Below are 22,603 nucleotides of genomic sequence, written 5' to 3'. Positions count from 1 at the left end.
AGTCATCTCCAATAATGATAATGCTGTCCTTTGATTTGAAAGGGAATAAACTTGTAGCAGCTCAACCCAAAGGACATTTAACTAAATCTCTCCAGGAACCCCTTCTAGAGAGCCAAAACCTTTAGCTTTCAGGTCACTCTTGATTTTTAGCTATAACAACTTCATACTGAAGTTGTTATAGCTAAAACAACTCTTACAACTTTTGATGTTTCTCTTGTTTTCCCAAACTGTCCCTTAAATGAAGACCCAATGCTTAACTGATGACTGAGCTCTTGTTTCTGAAAGCCAAGGACTTTGAGAAACACTAAGAATTCTCATGGGTCTCCCCAGAATACTGGAAGAAGCAATGGAAGACCCCAGCTGGCTTGGGCTTAACCGTTGGTGGTTTTTAACATACAACTTCCCCTTAAGCATGATAACACAGGAAGCCTTTCATAGCTTGAGAGAACAGCAAATGTTCCAGTGAAAAATAAGATGGGGAAGGGAGGGGCCTGAGTCCTGAACATGGTCAGGCTTTGCTTTGCGTGTCAGAAGCACTGGATTTGAATCTGAGCCTTGCCAGTGATCACCTGGTGGCCACCACCTCGGTTTCTTCTTTCAAACAGGTGAGCACGCTGTACCCACCTTAAAGGCATGGAGGAAAACAATATTAAGCACAATGAAAATAAGTCACCTACTAATAGACTTGAACTCAGCTTCTCTCTTTGTGAAAGGAGGGGACACTGGTGAATAAAGCCCGGATCGTTGGCTATTTTGTTTTGATCTATCCCTAGTACAGAAGGAAGCCAAGTACTGCACCAGCCTGCACTGCACTCTGCTATTGTTCAGAAGTGAAACTCAGTCTGTTTTCTTAACTTAGAAAGCAGCCAATTCTCACTCACCCTATCCTGCATACATGCAGCCTCACCCATGACTGTGGACGGGGATGGGAATCGTAAGCATCAATGAGTTCACTGAGATTTTCACACCCATGGTGTATCCCTACATCTTGGTGTCTTTAGGAATGTTATTTGACTTTATTCACTCTGCTCACTACCCCCAATCTCACCCCACACCCATTTCAGCCCCCCGATCAGGTGGGGAAAGGGTGGTGCAGAAGTTGGTCAGGCACCGAGAGGATGAGTCAAGAACAGAGAGGAAATAAGACTCAACAGCCTTCCTTTCAGCCTGGAGACACTTCCTCTTCCTTGAGGTTTCCTAATTGGCTTCCTCTAATTCCTATTTTCTTACCGCAAAATTAAGTCATCTCTGGTGCTCAGAAGGAGCCAAGTTCCCTTGAGATAACTGGGGGAGAGAGCAAATGAATGAGGTGTCTGATCATTATAACCAATATTTTCCGTCACTAATCGAGGAACTAGTTCTTGAGAACCCAGGTATTGATGGGAAAGCAAGAGAGTGCTCCAGTGTTATGTTCTACTTGCTTTGAAAGTACTTGATAAACCGCAACTGAGATCCGTGAAATTCACCCAGTGTGCAATTCATCCATCGTGGTGAAACAAAGGCAAGTTTCAAAAGTCAACCATAGACAACAGACTAAAACATTTTCAAGATTAAAAACTCTGCAGTGGGGCTTCCCTGGTGGCGCAGTGGTTGAGAGTCTGCCTGCCAATGCAGGGGACACGGGTTCGAGCCCTGGTCTGGGAGGATCCCACGTGCCGCGGAGCAACTGGGCCCGTGAGCCACAACTACTGAGCCTGCGCGTCTGGAGCCTGTGCTCCGCAACAAGAGAGGCCGCGATAGTGAGAGGCCCGCGCACAGCGATGAAGAGTGGCCCCCACTTGCCACAACTGGAGAAAGCCCTCGCACAGAAACGAAGACCCAACACAGCCAAAAATAAATGAATAAATTAAAAAAAAAAAACAAAACTCTGCAATGATGTCTTACAGGTGCTGAGCAAATTTTATTCCAGTTTTCATGGTCCATGTACAAAATAGATGCCTAATAAATAAATAGTTAATTCCTTTAAGATGCGGGGAGGGGCTTAAATGGTATGATTAAAGAGGGTGGCATTGAGAAGTTATCATTATTTCTTGAGGATCCGTTGAAGCATCAGACACCAAAGAGTGTGTTCCCGAGCTAGCCGGCACACACACAAAATACCAAGGAGCAAGAGGGGAATTCACTCAAAGGAGAAGTGGGAATCAGAGGTAAAAATCAGGAAGACATTTTCAAACAACTTCTCCAAAATAATTCAACAAACGTCTACTGAGCCTCTTCTAGGGGTAAGCAGCTGGGCTGGCTGCTCTGGAGACACACAGATGAACCAGATGGGGAAGAGAGTTCAGTGGGGAAGAAAGATGAAACACAAATGAGAGAAATACTAACACGAGGCAGCACACGATATGTAAGGTAGTGTCCAACAAAGCACTGCAGATGGGCAATGACTTTGGCCAAAGGGAATGCAAGCCGCCTGCTGAAAGAAATATATCCGAGCTCAACTTGGGAGGACAAGCACTGACAGTTGTGTTCGCTGTTAGGAACAGTGTGAGTGGCACCACGATGCAACATGGACTCGGGGTGGCAAGAACAGAGAAGCAGAGGAAGAAAAAAAGAGCCTGTGTTTAGGGCATGGCAGTGGCTTAGCTTGACTAGGACACAAAAATGTTCTGGAGTACAAAGGCAGGGAGGAGGCCTTGAATGCCAAGAAAAGGAACTTCTGCTCTGGGTGGAAGGCAATGGGGAGACATTTGACGTTTCTGAGTAAGGGAAATGGCATGATTAGAATTATGCTCTCAGAAGATAAACTTGGTGGCAGTATTTATAATGAACTGTAGATGGGCATATCAATCAGGAGGCCATTGCTAATAGTCCCAGTGAACGTTTGTGAAGGCCTGAACTGGGGTGGTAGTTATGGAAACGGAAAGGAAAGAAGATGCCAGAGACTTTTAAATAGCCCTCCGCCCATTATAAAAAGAGATACACTATTCATAGCACTATTTGTAATAGGCAAAAACTAGAAGCTATCCAAATGCCCATCAACAGTAGAACAAATAAATTGTGGTATATTCACACTATAGAACATCATATAGTAATGAAAATGAATGAGATACAATTACATGTGACAATATAGATGAACCTCCCACAATATTGAATGAAAGAAGCCAGCCACAAAAGAGCACAGCCTGACTGATTCCATTTACATAAAGCACAAAAACAGGCAAAAGGAATCCATACTGTTGGAAGACTAGACAGTGGTTACCTTTATGGAGGCAAGAAATGATGGAAGTGAGCGCAAGGGGGCATCTGGGTTCTGGTAACAAGTGTGATGAACAGACTGTGATAAAACTACAATCTGACTTTTGTTCTCCCACTCTTCCTTTCATTTTTCCTGCCTCTAGATGAAAACCCGGGTATGCTCCCTTACTTTTCCATTCCTCTTAGATAATATGCAGTGCTACAGTTACTTTAACAAATGCAGTATCGATTCAGAAATTAGAATATCCAGTTCTATACCAATAGATTCCAAACAGCACTGCATCATTTCTATTCTGTCAGCTTAGGTCGGTTTCGTACTAAATCTTCCAGTGGAAAGGGGCGCGGGCATGGTTGACTTTTCCTCCCTAATCACTCCTGGCTCAGTTCCACCCTTACCTCCTTCACACCCTCCACATGCCCCGCCCCAGCCAAGGTGGAGGATGGGCAGTGGAGGATAGGTAAGGGTGGGTGGCTCAATGCCTTCTAGGCCAAGCAGATGTTTATAGCTGGAGTCTCTGGTGAGCCTGACAGATGGTTAAAGCTGATGCTTCTCCGCTTGGCCACTCTTCTAAGGCTCTTCAGTTGTTCTCTGCTGAGCCCATCGGTTTTTATATGTAGGTGGCCACTTGCACTCCTTCTTCAACCCCTGGCCATCCCTAAGTTCCCCTCCAGCCCAAGACAACCTAAGGCAACTCTCTTCCCACCCATCTGGCCCCCATCTGGACCTCAGGAAACCTGCAGTGCCAGGCAAGTCCAAGGCAGTAGCCCTCTCTGGCTCGTTTCCAATGTCTCTTGTCAGCCCTGCTGTCATCCTGTAACTTTTGCAGAGTCAGGCCCATCCACAGAGGCTTCAGCTTTCTCTGAAGTTCTGGGCTCCACAGACTGCAAGAGAAGCTCTAAGTATTCCTATTGAGGCATCTTTCCTGGGGTCCTGGGGTCAGAGGATACCTAAGGAACCAGGAGCCTGGCCACAGCTCTCTACAAGGAAACATCTTTATCTTTTTCCTTCCTCTGACTCTTTGATATCTTTGGCCTGATTAAGGGGCCGGGAGTTGTGAGGCAGATTCTCCTTTATTCTTTTTGTAAATTCTGCATATGTACTGTCTGCCTCACATTCACCTGGGAATCTCGGTATCTACTGTATTTGTGCCTCAGTGGAAACTGAGGCAGAAAGAGTCCTATTCTAACATCCTATTACACATGTAACAATTTCAGATTGTGCAGAAGATGAAGACAACTAAAAATCAACCACAATCCCAGCATGCAAAGATACCTATTAACATTTTGGAATCAACAAAATATTATTTCTTTCAGATACTTTTCTCCAAATGTCTCTTTCCTTCCTTCCTTCCTATTTAAAAAATGGGATCATATTAAACATACCATTTTGTAGATGTTTTGTCATTTAACCCATGCCAACACACAAAGTATCATTTTAATCACTGTAACGTTTAAAATTATATTTATTTCTTCCCTCCCTTGTTTTGAACATTTCGTTATTTCCAATTTTGTTATTATTATCAATAACATTATTATGAAGAATATCTTCATGTACAAATTTTTTTTTTTTTTAATTTGTATTTATTTATTTATTTATTTTTGGCTGTGTTGGGTCTTCGTTGCTGTGCGAGGGCTTTCTCTAGTTGTGGCAAGTGGGGGCCACTCTTCATCGCGGTGCGCGGGCCTCTCACTGTCGCGGCCTCTCTTGTTGTGGAGCACAGGCTCCAGATGCGCAGGCTCAGTAGTTGTGGCTCACGGGCCTAGTTGCTCCGCGGCATGTGGGATCTTCCCAGACCGGGGCTCGAACCCGTGTCCCCTGCATCGGCAGGCAGATTCTCAACCACTGCGCCACCAAGGAAGCCCCAAATTTTTTAAAAAAGGATTATTTCCTTTGGAAAGGTAGTTAAGAGTTGAATAATTAGCCTACAACAGATATTTTGAAGGTGGAATCAACACAATTTGCTAATCGATTAGGTATGTAAGTAGGGGGAAAGGAGCAGGAAAAAATAACATAAAGTAAGGCAGGAGGTCACTCTGTTGGGGTGAAGATGAACTGTTTTCACCGTGGTTGAGTTTGAGGGGCCACAGGCTACCAAGGTAGAAATGCTCAGCTGCAAATGTAGAATTGGAAAGAAAGCAGGGGTAGAGATGGCTCCTTCCTCTGAGAAGTTTGGCTGTTAAATTATCCCTAGGGAAGCACAGTTTTGTCAGGCTAGAAGCCAAAAGGTATTGTAGTTAGATGGGGGAATGAGCCCATGGAAAGAGATTAACTGAGAAAACAAGTTCTCAAGTTAGCAAGAAAGGATAGTATGGAGGCAGGTAGAAAACGTAACCTAGAAAAGGGAGAAAAGGGTGAGGAAAGAAAGTTGCTAGAAAGGGCAAAAATTGCTGAAGAGGCTCTTCACAGATGGCTTTTAGTTCCTGCTTAAGTCATCTGCTGAGAGTGAGAGTGGCCAGGTTATGATTCAGGACTTAGAATCATGAGTGTTGTACTATTATTATTATTATTTTTAAATAAACTTGGAGCTCATTTGAGACTACTCAAACTACTACTCAGAAGTATGGTCTGCAGCCTTGGCATCACCAGGCACACCAGACCTGAATCAGAATCAGCACTTTAAACAGGATCCCATGTCCATTAGAGTTTGAGAAGCACGCTGACACCCTCTTCCCCACTGAACAGAAAAGGAAATGGAGGCTGCAGGAGATGAGCTCTTTTCAAGTTAAGATGGCAAAAGTTGGGAGAGCTCCTTCAGGGAATTAACAGGGAATTCATTGAAAGGTGAAACAAAGGACCTTCAAATGGGACTGAAGTACTAGTAGCATAATTAAGTGACTTTTCTAGCAATACTATGGTATAGGAGAGGAGAAAGTGGAATGGTATGGGGCTACCCAAAGTTCGGTTTAGAATTGATAAGATAGGTACCACAGGAGGTGAAATGAATGAAAGAATCTGAAGTATTACTGAAGTCATCCATGAAATGAGTGGTTTGGGGATGGAGTGGGGTGAGTAAGAAGGCAAGCGAAGCCAGATGCGGATGGATAAGAGAGGCCTCTAGGTGAGGAAGGAATAGGCCTAAGAACAGATCTAGGAACTGGTGGTCGGGATGAAGGAGTGGAGCAGGTTAAGGAGGTTGTAGTCAAAATGAAGAGCTCAAACGTCTGATATCCTGAAAGTGGAGCACTTTTGAGTAGTTTAAAAGATCCAGGTTGGCGTCTCACAGGGGGCCAAAAATCATCAGAGTTTAAGTGGATAAGAAACGATGAGACCAGAATATGGATGGTGTTGAAATCTCTGGGGATAATGGCAGTGGGAGTGGGAAGGAAAAAAATCTACTGACATTTATAAAGCACAAACTGTTCAGTACCGATTTCCTCACAGAAATCTCCCTTGCTGTATCAAAGAACAAAAAGAGCCAGATGATTTACTTTAAAAAATAAAAAGCTCTCTATCTGTGTCAAGCAGCAAAACTTCCTCAGGCTTTCTCTTCAAATACTTGGTCTGACCAGAGTTTATTTCTTTAGGAGCTGGAGATCAGAGGGCCTAACTTGGAAAAGACCCATTTCTTCAAGGATTTGAGAACTCCTGCCAGAACAGGGCTAAGTGCCAAAGGACACGATCCTTAATTTGAGCCAGTAGCTATCATCAGGGTGACAGCTTCCTGGAACACAAATTTCCTTCTGAACACAAGGAAACCTGGAGGAGTAGTTTGTGAGTATACAACCATGTAAATAGTATTTTATGGTATACAGCAATGCCCTAGCTTAACCTGACTGCCTCATTTTATGAATTTATATTATGATGTTTGGAGTACATGAGGAAGAAATGATAGAAGACTACGAGAACAAGGAAAAGTTTCATTTTCTGTCAGGTGGGAAAAAACTGCATTACAAAAGAGCTTATAGAGAATGAATGATCCTTTAAAAAATTATATATATGTGTGTGTATATATATATGAAAGGCATATATGTGTATAAAAACTTAATAGCATTAGACTACTCAGCTTTGGAGCAGAGGATAAAAATATTCAGCTTTGGATTCTAGGACAAGGTCACTGAAAAGAGGAAGAAAATACAAGAATGATTTATTTTTAAAGAACTAGTAATACAGTACATCTTAAGCAATGAGTCTAGGTGAGGGACTTACCTTTCAGACAACTTGCCATAACCACTTCCCAAGGAACCTGTTTCATGGAGGTGCAGGCCCCATAATATCCTCCCAGGCCAGGATGCCACTCTGCCCCAGAGAGCCAAATGAGGAGTAGAATTGTCAGGGAATTCCGGACACTGACATTCTTTGTTCTGATGCAGTCATAGAAAGCACAAGAAATCTGTTTTAATAATGGACTTTCATAAACAACAAGGACCTACTGTATAGCACAGGGAACTATATTCAATATCTTGTAATAACCTATAATGGAAAAGAATCTAAAAAAGAATATATATATATATATATATATATATATATATATATATATATATATATATATATGAATTACTTTGCTGTACACCTGAATCATTGTAATTCAACTATACTTCAATTAAAAAAATTTTAATACATAAAAATTTAAAAAAAGAAAAAAAATGGACTTTCAATATTTAGATGTGAACTAAACTTGATTCTTAGTAATGTTCTAGCCCAGCTGAGACTGATAGGGCAATCTGAACTGGTCTCCTTAAAATGAATTTATGTCTCTACCATATTAGAAATTGTGATTTCTCAAGTATTTGCTTCTTGGGCTGAATTTTAACTAACATCAAAGAGATTAATGAGGTAATCAGTTAAATATGGATGAAATTAATTCTACATCAACTTTCTTGTCAGAAGCTACCAGAAACCCTTTACATAACACTGCTATTTATAATAAATTATCATGGTTATTTTAATAACTTAATCCATTTGATAACAGTGTACTTCTGAGAGTACTCTGGTAGCAAAACAATTTTTAGCTGTTATCAGTGACTAGATAATTGTCTTCCTGTTTATTTCAATTCCTGGTTGAAGGCAAGTTGTATATGTACAGTCTCTGGAAGCATCCGTCAGATCAAGTATTGCCAACAGAGACAAAACTTGGGGAGAAAAGTCCTCAGGGAATCTTTTTTTTTTTTAATTTATTTATTTTACTTTTATTTATTTTTGGCTGCATTGGGTCTTTTGTTGCTGTGTGCAGTCTTTCTCTAGTTGCAGCGAGCTGGGGCTACTCTTCGTTGCAGTGCGCAGGCTTCTCATTGCGGTGGCTTCTCTTGTTGCGGAGCACAGGCTCTAGGCGCGCGGGCTTCAGTAGTTGTGGAGCACAGGTTTAGTTGCTCTGCGGCATGTAGGATCTTCCCAGACCAGGGATTGAACCCGTGTCCCCTGCATTGGCAGGCAGATTCTTAACCACTGCGCCACCAGGGAAGTCCCTTAGATCCTTTCTTATCCTTGTTCCCCTCCGGCCTCCTGTAGGGCTGTGGGCTTTAGAGATGCCTCATTTCCCACTACCCCTCATCCTCCCATCTAATTCCCACCTAGGGTTGCCAGATGTAGCAAATAAAAATATAGGATGCCCTATTGTGAATTTTAGATAGGCAGTGAATATTTTTAGTGTATGTCCCTGCAATACTTGCGACGTGCTTATACAAAAAATTGTCATTTATCTGAAATTCAAATTTAATTGGGAGACCGTATTTTATCTGGCAACTCTACTGTCACCCTGGGGTTATAGGAGGCTCCAGCAGCTGCCTTGTTCCACTTACTAAGAACTCTTAGTTCTGCTTAAGTCCCAGCCCTGAAAGAACCCAAATCTAAATCCCACAATTTCATCAGAGTGGTCTATGTTCCTCTACTCCCAGTCATTCCCACAAGGGTTCCCTTAGATGTTTCTCACTCTGGAAATTCCAAGTTGCTGAAGGATGGGCAAAGTACCCGATCTAGACTCCATTTAGCTTTGCCCTCAAGTATCCCAATAATTTTGACTTTTAGCAAAGATGAGACTCACCATGATGGGCCAGAATTCAGGTGCCTACATAACATACACTTCCTTTCCATGCCTGCTCTAGAATGAAGCTATCAGGGAAAAAGAAATCTAATGTGAACACATATGCATTTTATAGCACCTTAGGACAGTTTTTTAAAAAGCAAGAAACCTGCTAAAGGAACAGGGAAGCAGTAATTATATTTAAGTGCAAACTTGAAGAGAAAAATTCATTTAATGTGAAGAGCAAGGCACCTGAGGTGAGGCAGTCCCAGCGGAGCCCTGAGAGAATGAGCTCAGGTTTCTCCTTTGAGATTTTCTCTTTACTGGGTCTGAGAATAGCAGGAGGAAAAGAGAGTATAAATTCAGGAGCATGCCAGAGGGAAGCACAAAGCATTTTAGACATACTTTTCAGTGGCAGAGTCAGTCCCCTTTCAAAGCTTTCATTGTTCATGGCTGGCCAACTTTAAAGATACTCTCAATCCAGGGCACAGGTTTTTAAAGAATTCCTTCTTTCCACTGTGTCTGGGACCTTGAATTAGCTTTTGTCTCACTCAGGTGATGAGAATACAAAAGGCAGCCTAAGTGTTGGGTACCAGCTGCCTCCATTCAGATAATCCCTGAACTCTCCAAGGTCCCGCGTCAGTGCGATTGACTCTGAGCAGCCCTAGAATTCCCCTACTCCCAGACAAATGACAGATGCACCTCAATTTACCTCAAGCAGAAATCAGGGTTTTGTTTTGGAATGGTATTAAAGAGTTCAAAAATAATGTAGTTTCCCTAACACAATTTTCTACCCTGATGAGCCACCGTGGAAACGTGGGCCCTTTAAGAGGTTGTCCTGCCTGTTCCCTTCCTCTCATTCTCCCCACTTTCTCTTATGTGGCTAACAAAGTTTCTAAATCTACATACCGGATGCTCTACCATTCAGTCTGTCTGAGTTTTTATGAACTACTCTAGTCTAAGTTACAGTGTACAGTAGAAGAAAGACTATTTGACTTGAGAATCAGAAGAGCTGGGTTATGGTTGAAATGTCTCTACTAACTAGCTGTGGGATCCAAGGGAGCCATTGCATCTTCCTGGGTCTATTCCTCCTCTATAAAATGCGACTGTTGGACTTTATGTTCTTCAAGGTTCACTCCTGCTCTGAAGTTCTACGATTCTTTTTGTATCCTCTCCCATCTCTAGAGCAACTTGTGAGGAATTTGCATTAAGCTTTTAGACAAGCTTATTTAACAAATGCTTTCTTTCCTAATTTTCTTAAAACTAGGATAGTTTCTCAAAAAAAAGTTCAGCTCGCTGAAAGCACAGTGTTCTAAGTAGGTAGTTCATGAAATCTAGAAAATAAACAGGTTGGATTTATGAGAGCTTTCCGATTCTCAGCATCTTTCAATGCCCTCAATTTACCAGGCACTTGTCTGGAGAGCTCCTTCCTCTAGGGGGCAGCAATGTTGAATCCAACAATGGCGTAAGGAGGTAAAACATCCCCTCCTCTTTTTCCTGGATTGTCTCTCTGTGCATAATACACACCTTACTTATATCCATGTACATTGTTTGATATAAATGAAGTCTTTGTTTTTTCATGTAAATAACTTTTTTATGCTAACATACTTTTTTCAGTTACGTTGTCGTAAATGCATCAATTTTAAGTGTTTAGTGTGATGAATTTGACTAATATATACATACACCTATGTCAGCACCACTCAGAACTTTCCATCACCCCCACAAAATTCTCTTGTGCCCTTTTCCTCAGGCAACTAGTATTCTGATTTTTTTTTTTAATTTTTTAATTTTTTTTTTTTTTTTTTTTTTTTATTTTATTTATGGCTGTGTTGGGTCTTCGTTTCTGTGCGAGGGCTTTCTCTAGTTGTGGCAAGCGGGGGGCCAGTCTTCATCGCGGTGCGCGGGCCTCTCACTATCGCGGCCTCTCTTGTTGCGGAGCACAGGCTCCAGACGCGCAGGCTCAGTAATTGCGGCTCACGGGCCCAGTTGCTCTGCGGTATGTGGGATCTTCCCAGACCAGGGCACGAACCCGTGTCTCCTGCATTGGCAGGCAGATTCTCAACCACTGCGCCACCAGGGAAGCCCCTAGTATTCTGATTTTTATCACCATAGACTGGTTTTGTCTGCTCTTGAATATCAAATCATATAGTATGTATGAGTAAGGAAAGAACTGTTATGAAGTGTTACAGACACGAATATTTTCAGCTAAAATCAAGATATAAGCTGCCTAGCAAGGGAGTAAAACAGAGAGGCAACAACTTACTCACTTTGGTAAAGTAAGTCAAACTTGATAAAATGAAAATATATATTTTAGAAAGCCCTCATACCAAGTGATGGAATTAATAGTGTTCACAAAATGTTGAATCAGTCTGGAAAAGGCATAATAGGATGAAGAAGAAACAATCATAATCTTCCTCCAACCCAAATCATTGGGTGATAAGTAAAAGTTGCTAATACACCTCTGACATCTGGGCCAGCTCATCAGAGAGGACCACAAGTGATTCAGTGTGGGAAGGAGATAACATGTAGAGGATGAGATGATATCAGAAATGCAGAAAGGGTTTACAAACAACCCGGAGCCCAGGGCCAGATGGATTGGTTCTGCTATTGGTGGACCTGGAAGGGTAGCAAAATGGATACCAGAAGACCCTGTTGCCCAAGTAAGCAGAATAGCTGGCTCAATAGGAGAAAGGTAGGTATCACTCTGCACCAAGTTCCCCAACTTTGGATAAGCCTCAAATCCCAACAAATGTTAGGGGAAAATATGCAACCGGTTATGAAAAGATATTATATCTTATTTAATTAAAAAATCAATTTATTGATATGCAAACCAACTGGACCAAACAGGACAAACTGGATCAGACAGGACAGAAGCAATGCTCTAAACAAGCATCAACCTAAGAGCTCTGATGCCAACCAGGAGGACACCCAAACACAAGTTTAGCGTGAGGGTAAGAGTCTTTATGTCTTCCGGTGAAGGCAAAGCCATTTGGTTGGCACTTCGTAGGAATATCTTTCCACCAGGTCGTCATCGTAAGGTATGTGCCACGAGTCTCCCGTTGTTTGCACCACAGTGTCATAGATGAGAATATGCTGTTGAATTAAAAAGGGAACCACACATTGAGAACAACACTAAAGGAATACCTAGCCATTTCCCTTTCTCTTCTGACAGCTTCTCAGTTTGCTTCAGAGACGTATTCTCTGTCTTACTTAACAATGGATTTTGAAAGAGCAGCTAACTCTGTGAAGATGAATGCCGGGGGTGGGGGCCGTAGGGGGCGGGATAAATTAGGAGTTGGGATTGACACATACACACTACTATATGTAAAACAGGTAAACAACAAGGACCTACGGTATAGCACAGGGAACTATACTCAATATTTTGTAATAACCTATAATGGAAAAGAATCTGAAAAAGAATATATATATACACATATATATGTATAACTGAATCACTTTGCTGTATGCTTGAAACTAACAGAACATTGTAAATTAACCATACTTCAATTAAAAAAAAGATGACCCCCTACTATTAGGAGTTCTTTTTGGGGAGGTTTCATTTTTAAGGTTAAGGACTCTCTTAAAAAATTAAAAAAATATATATATATATATATATTCCTTTTTTTGCCTTTATTGATTTTGTATGTGAAAGAGAAAATTTTCAGATATACAAAAATAAAGAAATAGCACAATGAACTCCCATGTACCTGTCACTCAGCTTCAACCATTATCAATTCATGGCTAATCTTATTTCACCCATTCATCCATACCCCCCACCCAAGATTATATTGAAGTAAATCTCAGATATTATATCATTTCTTCTATAATTCAGTATGTATCTCTGAAAGGTAAGGACTTGTTTTGTAAATATAAGAGGAATATCATTATTATACTTAAGCATTAATGATTCCTTAACATCATCAAATTTCTACTGTTTACATTTTCCCAATTATTATATGTGTGTAACTGTATTTTACAGTTTATTTGTTTGAATAGGAATTGAAATAAGGTTATTACATTGTGACTGGCTGAATTCTCTTGTAATCTAGAGCTTCTCTTTTCAGCTCTATTTTTCTTGCAATTTTTTGTTGTTGAGGAAACCAGGTCAGTTGTCCTGTATTGTTTCTCACAGTTGATTTTGCTGACTGTATCTCTGTGGTAATTTGATACCATATTTCCTATAAATGTTGTTTTATATATTTTTTGACCACTGGACCATATTTATCATTGGCTAGTGTATTTTTCTGTAGTAACTCGCCTTTAGATTTTCTCCCTTTGCTTTCACACAGGAGGCATCCTTATACTTACAGGTATTTAAACTAGAATCAAAAAAGAACTCAATTGAGACTGTGCCACAGCAGTGGATTAAACAGGAAAAAGGAGTTATTTAGCAGAAATAGAAGTTTTGATGAACCATAAGGAATATGGAATTTTGAGCTATTGGAAATAAATAGGAGAATAAAAAACACATATGAGGATTTGTAATTGATGACATAATTGATGTCACAACTGATGACATTCCAGGTGTTTTCAATATGTCAATTAACATGGGGTTGGCCTATGAAAACTTTGCTCTGGCAGACTCTGTGTTTCTAGGATCTGGGTAATTCCAAATACCAAACTAAAGCTGAGAAAAGTAAAACATTGAGGGACTTCCCGGGTGGTCCAGTGGTTAAGACTCTGTGCTCCCAATGCATAGGGCTTGGGTTCGATCCCTGGTCGGGGAACTAGATCCCGCACGCATGCCGCAACTAAGACCCAGTGCAGCCAAATACATCAATCAATCAATAAATCAATCAATCAATATTTAAAAGTAAAATAAAACATTGAGAACTAGTTGCAGCATTCTTTGACTATGCCACATTCTTACTATCTACTTGGCTCTGCTGACATTATGTAGAGAACAGGTAACATACCTGAAAAGTTATTTTTGATCCTGGATGCCTACTAACAATTGCCAGCTGATGTCCCTGCTGCCACTTAAAGAACAGGCGTTGGGTCTTGGCATCAGGCAGACAGGCCTTGTGGTCCCGCATCAGATCTCTTGTGATAAACTTGCAGTGGTTCCCCGAGTGCAGTGTGGCATACAGAAGGAATGGATCGTCCTCTGAGCTGAGTCGGGCGTAAGAAAGAACACAATCAAGCACACGCCCAAAGAGGCAAAGAATAGCATTCTTCACCATGCTATTTTCTTCTTACTCTACTTTCTTCAGAAGTGTTCTGCTTTCTTAACTGACATGATCTCAGTGATACGTAAGAGCCGCCTGCAAGTCCTAGCTGGTAGACAACACTATCTAGAACACAGATGGAAAGTTAAGGGGAAAGGAATGCTAATGCTAGGGATTCTTAGCAGCTCAACTGGGCTCTTCCACTAGAATGGAGGACTCTAACAGTAAGTCTCTCTTCATACTCAAAAGCTGAGTCTCTGTGTTCCCAGGGTGTTTTTCCTATCCGCTTCATCCACCACAGAGCACACCTTTCCCCGTCTCCTTTCCTCACTCGAATTCATAATACTAACAGGGCAGGAAGACAATTTCTTGCAAAAGTAAGGGGCTGACCTCAAAGCTGAAACTGGTTATCCCCAAGCAGCTTCTGGGTAGTCATCCTGATCAGCACCCAAAGGCATCTCCAACGAGAGAAGAGCCAGGAGCGCAAAGTCTCCAATGGGCCCTCAACATCAGCGCTGACCACTTGAATACATGTGCTGTAGAAACAGCGGTGGCTACCTTGGCTCAGGAGATTTGGACAGCAACATGTGATAAGCCTTATGCCTTGATCCAAATGACCCAAAGTGGACCCTTTAAAGTTTACCTTATACTGAAGTATTTCAAGTGAAATGATAAAACAACTGGGATCTGTCTGAAAAATCTCCAGGAAAAAGAGAGAGGAAAAGAAAAAAGAAAACATGTGGAGGTTGTATGGAGCAAGATTAACAAATGATGGTGACAGCTGGAGCGGGGCAACAGTCACGTGGGGATTCACTATACTGCTCTCTCTACTGTATGGTTGAACAGGCTTCTTTGGCACATTAATGGAAAACAGAGTTAATGTTACAAATGTAAATACTCAAATCCAAAGCCATAGAATGTCCCTGAATCAATCTTTACAACTGGGTTTGGAACTTCAGTGTATGCAATAAATACAAGCTCCAAACCAAACATGAGACCAATTTCCAACAGGCTTCTTGGTTATAACACTGCATTTATCCAGTTTTTCCACCTAAGAAAAATAACGATGATGGTGACAGCAACAAACATATACGTCTTCCATGAACTTGGTGCTGTATGATTTGCAAGTATCTTCTCATTTAATCCCCATGAGGGTTGCATATGAAGAAAAGAAAACACAGAGAAGGGAAATGCCTTCCCAGACAGGAAGTGGTAGGGCCATGATCTAAACCTGGGTGTATTCGTTCCCAAGCCTGCACTCTTAAGGTTTACCCAATATTGCCTAAGGTGACTGCATGAAGAGCATTATTATTGTCTTAGAGTCCTGGAGAGATGGAAGCGCCCCCCTCCCATGAATAAATAAAAGGACTTAGCTAAAGAAAAATGGGATTTGGTTTGGGATCTGAAGGAGGGGTTAGCTTCCAGCTTTGTGCACTGAGTGCCATTTGACCTTTTTTTTCGGGGGAGGAGGGGAACGCACTGTGCAGCCTGCAGGATTCTTAGTTCCCCAACCAGGGACTGAACCTGGGCCATGGCAGTGAGTGCCGAGTCCTAACCACTGGACTGCCAGGGAATTCCCCCATTCGACCTTTTTAAGAAGAAATGATTTGGGGAATACTGACAAACCTTGAAGTTATAACATTCAACCTAATGAAACCTAGACTTGGGGCTGAGGTGTGCTCATTATCCGTGCAAAGTCGGAAATAAACCTTTGTCGGCATAAACAGTATGAAAACCTAAATGCATGCTAAAAGTTAATACGTGCTGTTGTGGATCTGTGCTCCTCCTGATTAGCTGCTTTCTTCATACTCTATGGACACTGTATATTTTGTCGCTGAACATCTTTTCCATGTTCCTTTGGCTTCCTGGGAAGCTGTAGCTCATAGCAACATTCCCTTTACATTGAGAATAAAATCCAGAGCCCACGAGGAACTCTGCAATGTGGTCCCTGCCTTTTCTCGGACCTCAGAACTGACTACCTTCCCTCTTGCTGCCCCCAGCCCATCCACACTGGCCTGCCAGCTTTCCTCATTCCTGCCTCAGGCCCTTTTCAACACTTGCTGGTCCCTCTGCCTGGTAGCTTCTTCCCACCACCCTTCCCCCTTTCTCAAATGACTCACTCGTTCCCTTCAGATCTGCCCCCTCCCAAAGGCTTTTTCCACTCCCCTCTGACCTATCCCCGACCTAGTCCCCTTCCAGCTCCTTACTCTGCTTCATTGTCTTCACAGCTTTGATCACTGCCTGGAATTACATTACCTGTTTATTTGTTTACCTGTTTACTGTTAAGTCGCAAGAGGGCAGGGACTTGGTCTTGTTCACTGCTGTTTCTCCAAGAACACAGAAGGTGCTCATATTTGTAAAATATTTGTTAAATGATCTATTTAGGAATTTATGGCATGCATTCTGTGTACTAATCTCATTTTGGGCTTTAACTCATTTCTCCTTTAACCTGATTTCCTCGTCTATTTAAGTTTATCCTGCTGTAAAAACTATATTTTTGTAAGCTGTCTCAAATCTTTTTTTTTTGGAATGAGGCTGAGAATACATACATACATACATACACACACATGCACTTTTAAAAATGGCAAAAAATAGGTTAACAAGCCTAGTGTAATTCACTTAATAACTTCAATACCTACATGTTGTCAGCAAAAAAAAAGCTGGCTTGCTTTTGCACCTTTTCCATATCATCCTTCCTCCACCGGGAATTCTGCTTTAACATATGCTTCCGGCCCAGGACCAGCACTCGAAGATTCTGCTTGGCTAGTTGAGAGACCACATCCAAGAGCTAAAAAACACAAAGCCAGTCCCCAAGAGGGTCAAGGGAAGAATCTCAAGTAAGGGGAGTGATTCTTGCAGATGGTAATCTCAATGGTCAAATAGTCTTTTCCGGTAAGAGGTGAGAAAACATTCCTTAAAATAACAGTCCATCTTTGCAAATAAGCATGAGGAAAATGCTCCCTTGTCACAAATTAATGTCTAACACCTGCCCACCGGCCAGGCTACACTGGATAGCTGGGGAGGTTTCTAAGCACAGACTGTGTTCCCTAGAGCCCATGGGGATAGAGGTAGGGGGGCTAAGAAGGGTGGGGTTTGGTTCCTACACACTCCCGACCGCATTTCAACCCAAACAGCTCAGCTTTTGTATACACTGTTTATATACTGGTATTGTGCATAGGCTTCTATTTGAGTAAAGGGTTCTACTTCTTTTTTTTTTAAAGTTTGTAAATGGCCAGAATACTGACTTTTCAGTCAACTTTTCCATGTCATGACTCTGCTGAGATGGCTACCTTTCACTGAAATCCCTTTTTCCTCCCAAAGGTCTGTCAATTTCCATTCTCTAGCTTATTTTCCACTCAGTGAATCTACTCCCCATTCTCTCCACTTTCCACATGTCTTGTGCGCACATGAGCTCCTCTCAAAAGTTTGGACTGGGATTTTAGTAAATCTAGTATTTTGGTGAGCTTGCTTACATTCACTCTTTCAGAAGGAAAAGTCCATAGATTACTTTTATGTACAACCTATTAAACTAAGCTATTAATGGATATTACTAAGTATAATATGTAAAAGCTAATGAAAAACTATAACTTAAGTTATATAATAGTGCATTGGAAGTATAAAAGTTCTGTAATTTATAAAAACTGCTGGGCTGGGACTTCCCTGATGGTGCAGTGGATAAGAATCTGCCTGCCAATGCAGGGGACACTCGTTCGATCCCTGGTCCGGGAAGATCCCACATGCTGCGGAGCAACGAAGCCCATGCGCCACAACTACTGAGCCCACGCACTGCAACTACTGAAGCCCGTGCACCCTAGAGCCCATGCTCTGCAACAAGAGAAGCCACCACAATGAGAAGCCCGCACACCATAACGAAGAGTAGCCCCTACTCGCCGCAACTAGAGAAAGCCCATGTGCAGCAACGAAGACCCAAGGCAGCCAAAAGGAAATAAAATTAAAAAAAAAATTTTAATTAAAAAAAAAAAACAACTTCTGGGCCTACGAAAATCACAAGTTCAAAGTCACTGAAGAAATCCTTAATTTTCTTGGGTCTTGGTTAGAAAAGGCATTTTCTTCAGTCTAGCTTCCCCTTACTCATAAATTTCTTCCCATGTAGACTTTCAGGATATTATTTAAAATTCTCTAATCAATAAAATTTCATTTATTTATTTGGTCAGTTGTCAAATATTGCTTGAGTACCTGTTATGTCTAATACACATGCAGACTCTCTGTTAGTCTAATAATGAATTAATAAGGGCTGAATTTTTTAATTACTGTTTAATGCTTTGGATTTATGTATTGTTTTGGCCCATCCAACTCCATTACTAATCTTATTATTTTAGGAAACAGTAGTGAGTTTTATTATCACGAATTCTTAGTTCTAGAATTAAAGGACAGAATAGACACAAGTTGGCCACTGAATGTGAGCTGATACTCAAGCAGAGAAGTGTATCAATACCAGTGTGAGGACTCTGACCCAAAGCTTTACGACCAGTAAAATAAAATTCTTCCCTTCAAAGCTATGAATAATGGCTTCTGTGTTCATTCAACAGTTATTTCCCAGGCCTCTCTATGTATAAGGCACATGGTAGGTATCACAGCTTACAAAATTTTGAAAGACATGGCCCCTGCCTTTAGTGAGGGAGTGCCTAATAATTTTCTTACCCAACTATCAAGCCTGGGAAGATGTATATGCTGGCTTTACATATACTGGATGGTTAATAAACATTTTCTGATTAGCTGAAGAATATGCCTACCTCTGTTTTTAATCTATCATAAAAGTAGCTCATTATTGAAAACTTGAAAAATATAGACAAGAAGGTGAAAGAAGAAATCACTCATACCTCACTACCCAAAGACTGCTAACATGTTTTTGACAGTCTATTTATTCTATGCATTTTTACATAATCTTATAAGCCACTATTTTAAAAGTTGGGTTAGTAATTAAAAATAAACATCTTCACTAAAAAAGTTTGGTTCATGGATTCAAACACCCCAAAAGACATTGAGAGTGCATCTCCTTCAAAGTGCATTTATAACATTCCTTTATTAAAGCTATGCTGAGATTCCAGATTATTTTCAATGAGCCCAGATACAAAATGACAACTGGATTCATTAAGAGGAATGACGATTGCTTTCTAAAAAGTCCTATATGAATTCCCACAAAGTTGTAAAGATACAAAAAAAAAAATCAAACAAAACCAATTTTTGATACTGATTCCATGCATTTGAGAAGACATGGCTTAAAGAAAAACACAATTGGGTCTTCACATCTATACCTTGGTTTAGATAGATAGCCTTGAGTTTACTAATATTAAGTTAAAGGTAGGGGCCCAAGGAAGAGCAGAAAAGGCTCAGCCTGAACTACCCTGAGGCACCATCTTGTGGCTGAGAGGTCTCTACTAGCAGCAGCGCTCTGAAAATGATGCAAACAAGGGAGAATAAAGACACAGGAAAGAAAGATGAGTGTACGGAATAGAGGCACTTGCCGGAAATTCTGTGGACAATCTAGCTATGAGCCTACTTCCTCTGGGGTAAATTCCAAGGCTGGATCCAGTGGGCTGGGTCAGAGTCATAGGTATACTCAGAATAGTAAAGAAAAAGTAAATTCTCCTTAATTCTATGTTAGATCAAAAATAAAATGGGGAGAAATGTCCACTTCTGGGAAGATGGAGTGGATGTACTTTTCCCTATTTCTTCCACCATGTACAACTAAAAACCCCAGATGTTATATATAAAACAAACATAAGACTTCGAAAAGTAGAGACAAAAAGGCAGACTGGCTAGGGACCTTGGGACATGAGGAATGACATGTTGGTGATTGCTTGGATTTTCTTTTTGCCTCATATATCCTATACTTGGAGATCAAGAAGCCAGCAACCTGGAAATGCCAATGGATGCAGCCAAAAAACGACCAACAAAGGCCAGTTCTCACTAGCCAAAGGACCAGAAAAGACACAGTCTAGCAACACAGAAAACCTGCTGAAGTGATAACACCAGGAGACTGTGATGTTATGTGTGTGTGTGTGTGTGTGTGTGTGTATACACATGTAATACCTAGAGCAATCGTTAAAAATGCTATACAAAGAGTATACTCAAAAACAGTATGATTAAAAAACAAAACAAAATACCCACTATAGACACATAAAAATGGAATTCTAAAAAAAGTTAAAGTAGCCCACAGGAAGGCAGGAAAAACAAAACAGAAACAGAAAACAGAGATGATAGAAAACAAAAAATAAAATGGCAGGCGTAAGCCCTAACATATCAATAATAACATATTATATAAAGGGTTTTAATACATCAATTAAAAGACAGAGCACATACCAGAATTTTATTCCTTTTTAAGCCTGAATAGTATTCCATTGTGTGTATATACAACATTTTGTTTATCTATTCATGTCGATGGATATTTGGGTTGTTTCCAAAACCTTCCTTCCTGAACTTATCCTGTAATGAATATTCCTATATACGAGGCATATTGATTATAGCTATCTTGCTGGAAGAACTGGCATAGAACTTCTAATGTCTGTAGACATCAGATCCCAAAGACTTTAGAGTTTTGAAGATCTACAGTCCACACAACTCAGGAAATGTCAGAGACTGTAGAGGGGGAGGTAAAAAGTTAAGAATAGGGAGAGGAAGTTACACTTGCTATTTAGGATTACTCAGAAAAGCTCTTGCTCTCATTGCCCTCTCCCACCTCTTGGGCAGCTTTTCTATTTCCTGAGCATCCCTATGCACTTATTTCTACCACATGTAGCTCTGCCAATTGTATTTTTACCCTAAGCTCAGGAACTACCTTTCAGCAGTTTTATGCCAAAAGTAAGTCACTTATGAGTAATGTCACTTATGAATTAAAAAAAAAAAAACCCTCTTATGTATTCCTACCAGAGACAAATCAAATTAGAATAGAAGCCAAACCAGAAAATGTTTGCACCAAATATTAAGCCGCAACTTGTTTCTACTCTTCTGGTTTTTGGAGAATCATCCTTTAGACATCTTAAGGAGCAATGTGGGAGGGGAGGCGGGTGAGATCTGATTCCAGCTTAACCTTGAGATACTGAGTACCCAGCGTTCTGGAATCAATTTGGAATTTTAAATATTCTCTAGAATCAGCTGTACTGTGCATTTTGCTCTACTGTGTGGCTCAGATTCCAGACCCCTTAGGCAAGTCCAGAACTGTCCTCACCATCTCTGGGTTCTCCAGGTTGAGAACATCCCAGAGTGGATCTTTTTTTTTTTTTTCCTTTAGTATTTATTTATTTATTTATTTGCTTGCACCGGGTCTTAGTTGCAGCAGGTGGGCTCCTTAGTTGTGGCTCGCCGGCTCCTTAGTTGTGGCACACGGGCTCCTTAGTTGTGGCATGCAAACTCTTAGTTGTGTCATGCATGTGGGATCTAGTTCCTTGACCAGGGATCAAACCTGGGGCCCCTGCATTGGGAGAATGGAGTCTTATCCACTGCACCACCACGGAAGTCCCCCAGAGTGGATCTTGGCTTCTCTCATCAGGACTGCCCTGAACTCAAGGAAACTCTTCCACATCTCTCTCATTTAAACCTAATCCCTGTTCAGAGTCTCAAGGGGAGGATTGCCTTTTCTAGGATATCGACCATTCTGTACACATGGATATTTGTCACATACTCCTTTATCCTTCCTATGAAGGCCCAGTTTGGTCTTGGATGAACCCTGAAGACGATAAGTCAGACACAAAAGGACGAATATTGTATGATTTCATTTATATGAGTTACCTAGAGTAGTCAAATTCACAGAGACAGAAAATAGAATGGTGGTTGCCAGGGGCCAGAGAAGGGGGAATAAGGAGTTATTGTTTAATGGGTACAGAGTTTCAGTCTGGGAAGATGAAGAAGTTCTGGAGATGGATGACGGGGATTGTTGCACAACAACGTAAAGTACTTAATGCCACTGAATCATACACTTGAAAATGGTTAAAATGATACATTGTACGTTACGTATATTTTACCACAATAAAAAGTTTTATTACAGAAAATTTTAAATATAAATAAAAATAAGCGGAATAGCATGATGTGCCCATCACCCCGTTTCAATAATTATCAGGTCATGGCCAATCCAATTTCATCTATATCCGCACCTACTTCTGCCTCGGATTATTCTGAAACAAATCCTAGACATCATATCATTTCAACTGTGAATATGTCAGAATGTATTTCTAAATATAAGGACTCAAAAAAAAAGCATAATACCATTATCACATCTAAAAAAATTAACAATAATTCCATAATATCAAATATACAATCAGTATT

The 22,603-nt window shown here is 40.9% G+C and overlaps 1 protein-coding gene across 2 annotated transcripts in view; it reads right to left on the bottom strand.

Moving 5' to 3' along the window:
- Window positions 1–11,952: 11,952 nt before the first annotated feature.
- PRORP (protein only RNase P catalytic subunit) overlaps window positions 11,953–22,603 on the bottom strand; it is a 121,334-nt gene continuing 110,683 nt past the window's right edge. For both annotated transcript variants that reach the window (XM_057543349.1, XM_007180709.2), the window contains exons 6-8: window positions 16,960–17,108; window positions 14,069–14,264; window positions 11,953–12,245 (exon numbers count right to left, since the gene is read on the bottom strand). In XM_057543349.1, coding sequence (XP_057399332.1) covers window positions 12,114–12,245; window positions 14,069–14,264; window positions 16,960–17,108 — 477 coding nt within the window. In that variant the 3' untranslated portion in view covers window positions 11,953–12,113. The remainder of the gene's footprint in view (window positions 12,246–14,068; window positions 14,265–16,959; window positions 17,109–22,603) is intronic.

Source organism: Balaenoptera acutorostrata, chromosome 3, assembly GCF_949987535.1.
Source record: "Balaenoptera acutorostrata chromosome 3, mBalAcu1.1, whole genome shotgun sequence".
NCBI lineage: Eukaryota > Metazoa > Chordata > Mammalia > Artiodactyla > Balaenopteridae > Balaenoptera > Balaenoptera acutorostrata.
The sequence above is the reverse complement of the archived record's forward strand: the minus strand, read 5'-3'. Positions and strand labels throughout refer to the sequence as shown.